Source organism: Colobus angolensis, unplaced genomic scaffold, assembly GCF_000951035.1.
Source record: "Colobus angolensis palliatus isolate OR3802 unplaced genomic scaffold, Cang.pa_1.0 Scaffold221, whole genome shotgun sequence".
NCBI lineage: Eukaryota > Metazoa > Chordata > Mammalia > Primates > Cercopithecidae > Colobus > Colobus angolensis.
Genome location: NW_012115389.1, coordinates 2544532 through 2557023, shown reverse-complemented (window position 1 = coordinate 2557023; position 12492 = coordinate 2544532). Strand labels below are relative to the sequence as shown.

General features: G+C 40.1%; 1 protein-coding gene across 1 annotated transcript in view; it reads right to left on the bottom strand.

Annotated features, from left to right (window-relative positions):
* The window catches only part of SYNE1 (spectrin repeat containing, nuclear envelope 1), a 543966-nt gene that overhangs the window by 182864 nt on the left and 348610 nt on the right, over nucleotides 1-12492 (bottom strand). Inside the window, 5 exon segments of the mRNA XM_011943785.1 lie at nucleotides 4385-4528; nucleotides 5723-5905; nucleotides 6280-6402; nucleotides 6550-6735; nucleotides 12307-12444. Of these exon segments, the coding sequence (XP_011799175.1) occupies nucleotides 4385-4528; nucleotides 5723-5905; nucleotides 6280-6402; nucleotides 6550-6735; nucleotides 12307-12444 (774 nt within the window).

The following is a 12492-nucleotide window of genomic DNA, read 5'->3' as shown; positions in this document are numbered from 1 at the left end:
GATGCAGTTAATTAAACCTAACAGGATTTTTAAGAGCAGTGATTGAATAGCTACTTACTCTATCTCGTCTAGTGGCTAGCACGTGGGTACTCAATAAATGCCATTTACTGTAACTAGTTAATACTAGAAGACAGATCTAGCAGATTATTGGACTCCTTGAATTTCAAGTCACCAAGCTTTCATACAATGGTTTGCCATTGTACAAAAATTGGAGGAATCTTTTTTATTATTTTATTGTATTTTATTTTTGAGATGGAGTCTTGCTCTGTCACCCAGGCTAGAGGGCAGTGGCGCAATCTCGGCTTACTGCAACCTCCATTTCCTGGGTTCAAGCCATTCTCTTGCCTCAGCCTCCCGAGTAGCTGGAATTATAGGCCTGCGCCACCATGCCTAGCTAATTTTTGTATTTTTATTAGAGATGGGGTTTTACCATGTTGGCCAAGCTGGTCTCGAACTCCTGACCTCAAGTGATTTGCCTGCCTTGGCCTCCCAAAGTGCTGGGATTACAGGCATGAGCCACCGCACCTGGCAACTTGAGGAATCTTTATGAAATAGACAGAGTTAGTTTTAGGCCTTCCACCCTTTGTAATCACATGGCTGGGCACAGCTCCCTACTGCAGTATCCTGCAAAGATGTGCCCACACTGACAGCAAGTGACCATTTCTTAAGCTGCAATTCTCAACCTTATTGTATACAAAACTCATTCGGATTGTTTCTTTAAAAAATGCAATTCTGGTCACCACTTCCAAAGGTTTTGATTGACTAGGTGTATGAGAGTCTGCATTTCATAATTAGCCCATGTGACTCCAATGCACGTGACTTCCACTGAGAAATAGTACTCTACGACTTACTTCTGTAAGTATAAACCTCCTGTAATCTCATTACCTTCGAGGGTTGGTTATTCAAGCTGTGGTCAAATCTACTAAAATAAAATGGAACACTTGGTTTAATGTTACCCATTCTCTTTATAAAATTTCTGAAAATGTTTATAAAGGTAGGAATTTCAGGTAGAGTGGCCACTAAAAGACAAGCAGCCCTCTGCGGCCAGTCTCTGGTATTCAGGAGCAGGCTTTCCGCATCAGGTGGAAAGAAAAGAGGCTTGAGTATCCTCTCCTATGATTTAAAAGTGGCAGGATGATTTTTTTCAAATTAAATGAAACCTTTGCAAGAGTATTATTATTATTATTATTATTATTATTTTGAGACAGAGTCTTGCTCTGTTGCCCAGGCTGCAGGGCAGTGGCACAGTCTCGGCTCACTGCAACCTCCACCTCCCCGGTTCAAGCGATTCTCCTGCCTCAGCCTCCTGAGTAGGTGGGACTACAGACACCTGTCACCATGTCAGGCTAATTTTTGTATTTTTAGTAGAGACGGGGTTTCACCATATTGGCCAGGCTGGTCTCGAACTCCTGACCTTGTGATCCACCCGCCTTGGCCTCCAAAAAGTACTGGGATTACAAGTGTGAGCCACCACACCCGGCTGAAAAATTATTTTTAAAAGTATGAATTCTTTAGCCATAAATAAATGATCAGTTATTTTTAAAGTTATTTCTAAGAAAACTAGATTCACCATAAGATTGAAATTCAATTAAAACAAGATAGAAAATACAGGAAGAAACCCTCTTCCCAATTTGTATGTTATCACTGGTTAAGCTTTCTCCACTCAGCACTTTCCTTCTTGTGTTTGTTTTATACATACAATGAAGCTCACACAGGACTGCATCATTTTTTACATGAAAATGTGTTCTAAGTCACAGTTGGTTTAAAACTAACAAACATAACATCGATGTTCAGAACTGTGGAAGAAAATGTGACAAAATAAACAGCTCACTGGACCAAGAGCTGGGAAGACCTAGTCCACTGCTGGCTGAGCTGAGTTCACTCTGTGACCTTGGGGGACTCATTTATTTTCCAGGGACTTCGTTATTCTCTTTTGTTTCATGAAGTAGCCCAGATAGTTTCTATTACAGTGGAAGAAAAATCACAGAATTTGGAGACAAAGATACTGAGATCGAGTCTAATTTCAATCAGTTACTAGATTTGGGAGCTCAGGAAGTCACTTTTTTCTAAGTTCGGTTTTTTTGTCAGTAAAATAAAGATGATTTTTTAAAAATCCTTATGTCGGCCGGGCGTGGTGGCTCACGCCTGTAATCCCAACACTTTGGGAGACTAAGGTGGGTGGATCACTTGAGGTCAGGAGTTCGATACCAACCTGGCCAACATGATCAAACCTGTCTCTACTAAAAATACAAAAATTATCAGGGCATCGTGGTGTGCACCTGTAATCCCGACTACTCGGGAGGCCGAGGCAGGAGAATCACTTGAACCCAGGAGGTGAAGGTTGCAGTGAGCCAAGATTGTGCCACTGCACTTCAGCTTGGGCAACAGAGAACAAGACTCCATCTAAAATAAATAAATAAATATATATATATATAAATATATATATATATAAATTCTTACCTTATAGGGTTAATATAAAAAGATGATGTAAAATTTTGTAAGTTAATTTAAAAAACATAAAGCTGGCCAGGGATGGTGGCTCACATCTTTTATCCCAGCACGTTAGGAGGCTGAGGCAGGCATATCACTTGAGGCCAGGAGTTTGAGATCAGCCTGGGTAACATGGCGAAACCCTGTCTCTACTCTACAAAAAAATGCAAAAACTAGCCTGAGGTAGTGGTATGTGCTCGTAGTCCCAAATACTTGGAGGCTGAGGTGGGAGGACTGCCCGAGCCCAGGAGGTAGAGGCTGTAATGAACCATGATCCCACTATGAGCTGTGGTCTTGCCACTGCACTCTAGCTTGGGTAATACAGCAAGACTCTGTCTCAAAAAAAAAAAAGCACAAGTTTCTTGGGGAAGAAAAACCATACAACAAAAATGTTTAGTAGTAACAATAATTATTACTCCAGAAACGATTTAAAAAATATCTGTACCATGATAGAAGAGTTGTTACAACAAAATTTTGGATCTTCCTAGATGGGATTAAAAATAGTTTCAAAATAAACATGTAATATATAGTCTAATGTACAGACCAACATAAACAGCGGTTTCAAAAATCTACATTACATTTTCATTTAGCCATTGCATAAGAAAAATCACTAACATAGATGATGTCTATAGTTGTAGGAGTAAATGTAGGTGGGATATTTAAATGATTTTGTAAATCATATATAAATGAAAATTATTAATGTTTGTGTATGTCAAGAGATTAAAGAATTAATTGCATTTGGAGAAGGGGGTGAGATTTTTCATCCTTACAAAGCAATGCTTTGAATCTTTTGAGAATCTCAATGTGAGTGGTTTGGAAAAATTGTTCGTTGTTCTCATGACAAAGTTAAAATAAGAGCATACGGAAGGATATCCTCCATATACTCTATCGTTGGTACAGAAAATATAAGACACCCTCCTCCCAGTTATTTATCAAAATTCACAGTGCTATGAACCAGCCCCTAAGGGAAAGAGTGAACTTGACCTATATGGAATTGACAGTTCACGAAAGGAAATTCCCTGCTAAGCTCAATCACTCAAGGACCATGATCTCTGGGACAGGGACAGCACAAGGAGTGGCCAAGTCCTAAGGTCATAATGTGCCAAAGGAACAAAGAAGAACATTTGAAAAAGAGGCACATGATAGCTGGCCCAATCTGAAAACTAGCAAAGTAAACAACCTGGAACTTCCTCTGATTTTGGGAAGAGGAACTGAAATGAGTAATATTTCAAAGAAGAAAATGTTTAAAATATTAAGTTTTTGTTTGTTTGTTTGTTTGAGACCGAGTCTCGCTCTGTCGCCAGGTTGGAGTGCAGCAGTGCGATCTCGGCTTCTGGGTTCAAGTGATTCTCCTGCCTTAACCTCCCACGTAGCTAGGATTACAGGCACGTGCCACCACACTCAGCTAATTTTTTTGTATTTTTAGTAAAGACGGGGTTTCACCATGGTGTCCAGGATGGTCTCCATCTCCTGACCTCGTGATCTGCCCATCTTGACCTCCCAAAGTGCTGGGATTACAGGCATGAGCCACCAAGAGAGCGATCAGTGCAGCAAAGCTTTGAGTATTGCTGTTTTTGCAGGCATTAAAAACAGGGTATGGGACTGTGTTTTAGTGTATTAACTGTGAGAATTCTGGGTGCAGGAGATGACAATCCGTGAGTCCCATATAATGTGAACAACGTGTAGAGAGGTGGAATCAAGGGGAAGCCATGTGTTACTGAATCAGCAAAAACGGCACTCACAATGCTTAGATAGTCAAAGAGGCCTCCCAAGAGCTGAACACATTAAGTGCAGGACAGGGGAAACTGTTCTCTCCCATTCACTAGAAACCAAACGTAAACGCTCATCAATCCAGTTTCCTGCCCTCGGTATTTTGCCTACATTTCTCTCTCACCTCATGCCGAGAAATCTGAGCCTGCAGCTCCTGTATGTTACTAGTGGCAACAGGTTTATCCTCAATCTCTCCGTGAGCTCCTTCTATCAGTTGCTGGAGATGTTTCATTTCTTGCTCATATTGTTCATACTGCACCACAGCCTCCTTTGAAAAAAAAACATAGAAAGATAGACAGTTTTTTTCTCGATCAATAACTAGGTAAGCGATTCTGTAGTTTAACTCCCTTTTTTACCTGTATGGGTAGGGAATAAAGAAATGATGGGTAAAATTCCTAAATGGTTTGAATTCTTCACTTTACTTAGATATTTCAGAGCTTTCTCTCTAAAATATTGTAGCAAAATTATTGACGCAATCAAAATAGTTAAGTGGTTAGGATTCTTTCTCTCTTTTCTCTATCGATATCATCCTGAAGATGGAACATGGTAGTCAGAAAGGGTGAAGCAGTGTGGGAAACATTATTTCATTTTTCCATCTAACAAATATTGAATATATAAGTAAGACACTTAACTAAGTGCTACGGTAGGGAATAAAAATACAAATTATGGGCTGGGCACAGTGGCTGAAGCCTGTAATCTCAGCGCTTCTGGAGGCCAAGGTGGGTGGATCATGTGAGCCCAGGAGTTCAATACAGCCTGGGCAACATGGTGACACCCCCATCTCTACCAAACAAAAGTATATATACATATGAATTATGCATGACTTTTACCCTCAGGAATTTTCTGTCCGACAAATTACAAGATAACAGGGGAAAAGGATAGTTGACCAAATGAGCCACTAGTTATTTTAATGAGATGCTATTGATACAATTTTTGGATAAAGCAAGAATTATTAGTTGAAGGGAAATATAAGGTAAATAGTGTCATTTCTTCCTGGTAAATGATTTTCTCTTACTAGGTGAGGAGACTAAGAATTATACTTGAGTGCATTTTTTAGGCACTCAAAAGAAAATGGATTTAATGCCTCGATAAGCTGAAATATGAAAAAACTCTGTAACACAAGATAACAGTAAACCTGTATTATCAGTTTGTAGATGATTCTCAGGTGAATAATAAGAGATAAAAACATTTCATTGCATAGAAATAAATCTTTACAAGTTCTTTATTTAAAAATATCACTAAAAGATAATTTTCACCAAGGATATTTTTTATATAGCATTCCCCAGGCTTTTGTGGGTGATCCAAATGACAGCATTTTAATCTCCTTATTTTATAAAACCACAACAGCCTGTCAGATTCAACACCCTGGATGTGTTTTGATGGCTGAGCCCACACAATGCTAAGAAAAGAAGCCCATGATTCATCAGCAATTGCTCTGCTGGCGTGGGCACCGTTCACCTGCCTGCATGATGTTGCACTGCTGGATGGCGGTGTGCTGCAGCCGGCTGGCCTCTTCCTGCAGCCGCAGAGCAGCATGACAGAGAGGTAAGCTGGCGACCACATCCTCGGGGATCCGGAGGGCACTCTGGCAGAGCTGCACTGCTTGCACCTTCAGCTTCAGTGACTCCATCTCAGACAACAGACGCTGAAAATGCGATTTCATAGTTCAAAAATTTAATATTTAAATCATTTATTTCATAAGCAAGAGGCACTTACTAAATTACAGTTTTGTTGCAAGTTATAAACATTTTGCAAAAACATTTTTAAAACAGTGTTGAGTTTAGGGGCTGGGCACAGTGGTTCACGTCTGTAACCCCAGCACTTTGAGAAGCTGACGCGGGTGGATCACATGAGCTCAGGAATTCGAGAGCAGCCTGGCCAACATAGGGTAACCCTGTCTCTATTTAAAAATAAATTTTAAAAAAAACCAGTGTTGAGTTTAGGAGGCATTTTTTCTTGCTATCCTCTTTTAAAAGTATAGGTCCCTGTCCCTATTTACTCCAAGTTAGTTCGGCTTACCTGCCGATGAGAGAGCTGCTCCTTGAGACTGAGACGTCCAACTTCCGGAGAAGTCAGGGTTGCCTGGGCTTGCTCCAGGGCAGTTTGTAACTTTTTCAACTCTGCTTCAAATTTTTTCATGTCCTAGAGAGTAAATATCAATATATTGTACTTGAAGTCCAAAGTCATAGGTGAAGAATAACATCATAGCCAAGAAACCAACATCACAGGTGAGCACTGTTTCCACAGTGGCATTTCTTTTAATGACAGATTTTTTTTTTTTTTTTTTACCTTAGCTGCATCTTGGAGGTTCTGCAAACGAATTTTGATCATCTGTTGCAACTCCTCAGTCTCCCGTCCCAGTTCTGCCACTTGCTGGGACATTTTTTCTGTACAGTACACGCTAGTGAGGTACTGTAATTTCTCAGTCATTACTTCCAGGTCACTGTGGATTTCTTTGGATTCTTCCAGCAGGGTCTAGGGTGAATTGTCAACATTCATGACATTGACACATAGGTAGAGGGGTATAGATATTCAATATGGCATGGCATAAAGTGCCCTGTGTAAGTTCTGTGTGTCCATTATTGTGTTTAACCTTCAACCCCCCTGTGACCACTTTCTAGTTGGTAGCCACCTACTATTGTAACTATTTCACAGAAAAAGAAATCACAGTTCAGGAACTGTAAACAATGTGCAGAGGTCACATGTCATACTACATGTGGGACGATGGGGCTCCTGCTCTGTCAAACCCAAGCTGCACCCTCGTGAGGGCCAGAACACAGGAATTCTAGCAGTGAAAAGCTCAAACATACTCGGTGTCTTATTCGCGTCTCTGGGTCTACCTTTTCTCATGTTTAAACTAAAGAATTACTTTTCAGCTCTAATATTCTATAGTTAAGACTGAAGTTCATATTTATCTAAGAAATGAAAATAAGAACAAGAGCATTACAAGCAAAAACCTTGGCTCACTTGCTTTAAGTGAGACAAAGGGGTAGAAGATACGTGCAATAAATATCAAGAGAAGAGAAAACAGCCCTGATCATTCAGAATGGTATCATCGACTGGGTCTAGCAGAAATACAATGGATAGGTAACCATACAATGTACATTTCATGAAAAGTAGAATGAAACAGAAGCCAGTGTGAAGAGATGACTGCGACTTGGGGAAGATTGGGAGAAGGTCTCCAGGAAGAGTCACATCTGAGCCCAGTCAGAAGGATGTTTGCAATCTGACAGATGAGGGGGAAGAGGAAAGACATTTCACACAGAGAGAACAGCATCTGCATAGGTACAGAGGTGGGTGAACCTAGAATGTGCAGTTAGTGGGGTGTGTAATGTGTAAAGAGGAGAAATGAAGAATAGGATATTATTCTTAGGCAATAGACTATTATTTTAATGAAGTACTTTCTTTTCTCACAATAAATGTTTATAAATATATATATTTAACAGATAAATATTTATCTGTATAGGATATATAATAAGATACATATTTATACATGATATATTTATCTTTTTTTTTTTGGAGATGGAGTTTCGCACTTGTTGCCCAGCTGGAGTACAATGGTGCGATCTTGGCTCACTGCAACCTCCACGTCCTGGGTTCAAGTGATTCTCCTGCCTCAGCTTCCTCAGTAGCTGGGATTACAGGCATGTACCACCACGCCCAGCTAATTTTGTATTTTTAGTACAGGTGGGGTTTCTCCATGTTGGTCAGGCTCGTCTCGAACTCCTGACCTTGTGATCTGCCAGCCTTGGCCTCCCAAAGTGCTGGGATTACAGGTGTGAGCTACCATGCCTAGACCCTATACAAGATATATTTATTTTTACAGATAAATATATATAGTAAGGAGATATATATATATATATAATCTGTTAAATATATATTTAATGTAAATGTATAATTTAAGTATATTTATTAATAAATGATTTAAATATATATTTAATATATAAATATATTAAATAGAAAATATAGGACTTGGAAAATATTGAAAATATAAAGAAGAAAACAAAATATCTCATCATCTTATAACCCAGAAATAACTTTAAGAGTTAACTGCTGATACATTTGGGCATATTTTTAGGTATTAATAATTGAGGTCCTAACATAACTATAGTTTTCCATCTTTCTTTTTCACCTGACATTAGTGTTACTGGAAAAAGGTCCCAATCCAGACCCCAAAAGAGGGTTCTTGAATCTTGTGCAAGAAAGAATTTGCAGCAAATCCAGAGTGAAATGAAAGCAAGTTTATTAAGAAAGTAAAGGGATGAAAGAACGGCTACTCCACTGACAAAGTAGGGTGTTCCCAAAAGCAGAAAGAGGAATGCATCCACCTTAGGCATGATGTCTGCTTACACATAAGACAAAGCAAAAAATCGGCGGAGATGTGCTCTACAAGGGCCTGCGACAAAAGATTGTTAATCTTTGTGTAACTGCTGTCTTCCACAAGAATCCATGTTAAAATTTTTTTTTTAATATAGATCCAAGAACGCTTTTATTCGTAAGATACCAGGACATCAGGACATTTCCTGAGTCTGTTATTTCCCAGATCTATTAAGTCCTGGGTCTCTTTGGTAAACATTATCAACCTGTCTCTTTAACCATAATTATTCTGTGCATAAGAATGCCTGACCTGGGAATGCTACCCATTCTCATTGACCTCATCCTTATTTACCCAGCCCCTATTCAGGCCCTTATAAAGTCACCCTGGTTCTCACATCTCTGACATTAGGAAAAACACAATAGATTTTCTTTTCTTTCTTTTTTTTTGAAATGGAGTCTTGCTCTGTCGCCCAGACTGGAGTGCAGTGTCGCTATCTAGGCTCACTGCAACCTCTGCCTCCCAGATTCAAGCAATTCTCCTGCCGCAGCCTCCCGAGCAGCTGGAATTACAGGCGCTCCCCAGCACACCCAGCTAATTTTTGTATTTTTAGTAGAGAATGGGGTTTCACTATGTTGGCCAGGCTGGGCTCAAACTGTTGACCTCAAGTGATCCACCCCCCTCGGCCTCCCAAAAAACACAATGGCTTTTCTCACAGTGCATTCTTTTTAAATAAACACAGGCTGCTTTACTTCCTAAAGGGTGCACGTGAGAACTCACCAAAATAGAGTCTACAGTCCGCGTTCTCTCTTCAGCTTCTGAGCCAGATCATCTCAGGACCTGGTGTCTTTTTCACTGTGCCCCATGATGTAGTCAACCCACCCTACTGCTCAAGTCATAGAAACCTGGGAATCATCCTTGACTCCTCCCTCTCTTTCACCCAATTCAAGTCTCCAAATTGGAGAATTCTAGCTGCTTAGTATCTCTTGACTTTGTCTTCTCCTCCTAATCTCCAAAGAGAGGCCTTGTCGTCTACTGAAATACTGAAACCATCTTTTATATTGTCTTACCTTCTTCAGTGTGTTTTCCAAAGGCTGCTAAATTTGCTTTCTGAAAATACAAGTTTGAACTTGTCCTTTGCAGGCAGAATATCGTTTCAGAGGCTTCAGAGTGACTTTAGGATAAGGTTCAAATTCCCAAGAGACTTTTAGGATCTTTTTCTTATCTCTCTATTCTTATCTCTTATCCCTTGTACCAGCACCAAAAAACACTCCTCACGTTTACTGCTAGGATTTCAGTACGCATTTTTATCTAAATACATTCCACAAGTAGGCTGTCATATTTTTCAGGACTCATCCCAGCATCACCTTTTCCTAAGAAGCCTTTCTGCACTTTTCTCTTAAACTCCTGGTGGGTGGTTGTGTTGAGGACCCTCCTGTGGGCTCCGTTAGCACCTGGGCCTTCTGTCTCTGCACTAATCACACTATATTGTACTGTCTCCTTCTATCTCTCCCCTCCCCTAAATAATCAACTCCCTGGGGTGGGGACAGGATATATTCTTTGTACACTAAATACCTACCCAAAGTCCTGGTTTGGGAAAGGACTCTATGTTTGTTGAATAAATAAACAAACGCCTGTATTTCCAGAATTTGGGGATGCCAAGGCGTTGGGGCTCACTTCAGGCCAGGAGTTTGAGACCAGTCTGGCCAGCAAGGTGAAACCCCACCTCTGCTAAAAATGCAACAATTAGCCAGGGGTGGTGGCCTGTGCCTGTGGTTCCAGCTACTCAGGAGGCTGAGGGACAAGATTTCACTTGAACCCGGGAGGTGGAGGTTGCAGTGAGCCGAGATCACACCACTGATCTACAGCCTGGGCAATAGGGTGAAACACTGTCTCAAAAAAAAACAAAAAAAGGCATGATCACCTTAAAGACTTCATTATATTTTATTATATTTAAATACTTACTCAGAAAAAGGTTATTTCGGATTTAAGTTTTCTTTAAAATTTTAATACAGTTATTAATACTGTGGAAAATATTTTCTATACTTGGATTATAGCCATTAAAAGGAGTCCAAAAGGAGCCAACAGGTCAGAGTAGCAATATTTTTTTTTTTGAGATGGAGTCTCACCCTGTTGCCCAGGCTGGAGTGCAGTGGCATGATCTTGGCTCACTGCAACCTCCACCTCCTGGGTTCACACCATTCTCCTGCCTCAGGTTCCCGAGTAGCTGGGACTACAGGTGCCCGCCACCACGCCCAGCTAATTTTTGTATTTTTAGTAGAGATGGGGTTTCACCATATTGACCAGGGTGGTCTTGAACTCCTGACCTTGTGATCCGCCCACCTTGGCCTCCCAAAGTGCTGGGATTACAAGTGTGTGCCACCATGCCTGACCCAGAGTAGTAACATTTTTGACAAGCATCATATATTTTGCCAATTATTTTTCAAAGCGATTTTGCCAGGATACCAGCAATGTTTGAGAGCTCTCACTTCCATAAATATGAACTTGAAAGAAACAGTTATGAACTTGACAGTTAACTTTGTCTTTCTTCCTCTCTTTTTTGCTGAAATTTGCATTTCTAGACTTCTAAGGATGTTGGCTTTTTTCAGTGTTTTCAAATCAGTGGTAACTCAAGTCCTGTCTGTTCATATCTAAGCATATCTTAAAGCAAAAGATTGGAGTTGCTTAAGAAAGACACTGGGAAGAATACGCAAGATTGATCAGAGAAGAAAGACTGTGAATATAGGGAAAAATTAGGAGCTGTTAAAGCATTCCAAAAAGGGAAAAATGAGGCTTTTATCTAGAACCCTGTAAGCAAGAATGGATACGGGGATTCATTTAAAGGCCACAAGGATACATAAATAATATAAGAGAGAAAAATCTAGAATACTCAAGGATACCCATGTAACTCCAATAGAAGTCTCCCTATATTTTATTATAAGATAACTAGCCTATTAGCTATCTGGGTCTAATTTAAGCTTAAGTTACAAAAGGATGAAATAATTTCCTGAATGACGTGACTGAGAGAAAAGGAGTATTTTTCTCATGTAACTTCAGAGGAAATGAAGTAACATAGCCAGCATGTGGACGTAGACTCGTGGCTTGCTCTGGGCTGCCTGACCTCCTGTGGAAGGCCAGACGACAGGCCTGGGTGAGGGCTGAGGGAGGAGGCAGGAGATGTATGTGCCAGATAGATGTTTACACATATGTACCTTAAACCATTTGATCTCATGATAAGTCTGAAATACGAATATTATTTACATCTTCATACACATGATGAGAAGACAGAATTCAGAGAGGCAAAGCATTCTGCTCCAAATCACACAACCCTGCAGGGCAGAGCTTGATTTTCCTGCCAGTCTGAGTGTGGAGTCTAGAATCTTTCCACATTTCATTGCATCTCTTCACAGGAAAGAATTTCCCATCAGATCCCTGCAAATAATTATTTCAAAGAAGCTACAGAAAATGATTTCTACAAGGCTGATTGGTTTGCATCTTGGTGTAAGGTAGGTTTAGGGAAGATCAAGGATATTTGTTTATTCAATTTCATGAAATTTCATGAGAAGCTCCTTTCTGTCCAACTACTGAACAACTCAGGGGTACCTTAGCATTCTTTTTATCTGATAGCTCCAGTAATTTTACATCACGGCCCTCTAAGTGTTGTGTCAGTCTTCCCAGTTAAATCCAATTGCCCTTGGTTACTTTTTAAAAATTAGTTTTCCTAAGGTTACCTGATGCAAAATATATTGTTCCCGAAGCTGGCTTGCAGAATTCCATGCAATAGTTCCATGAGCCAAGACTTTAGCTTTCTCAATCCACTTCAAAATTAATTCAAGCATTTCATTGTATTCTTCTAAATGTGATGCTGCCTGAAAAACCAATAACATTAAGATAACAAATGTAAACTCAGTTTCTTG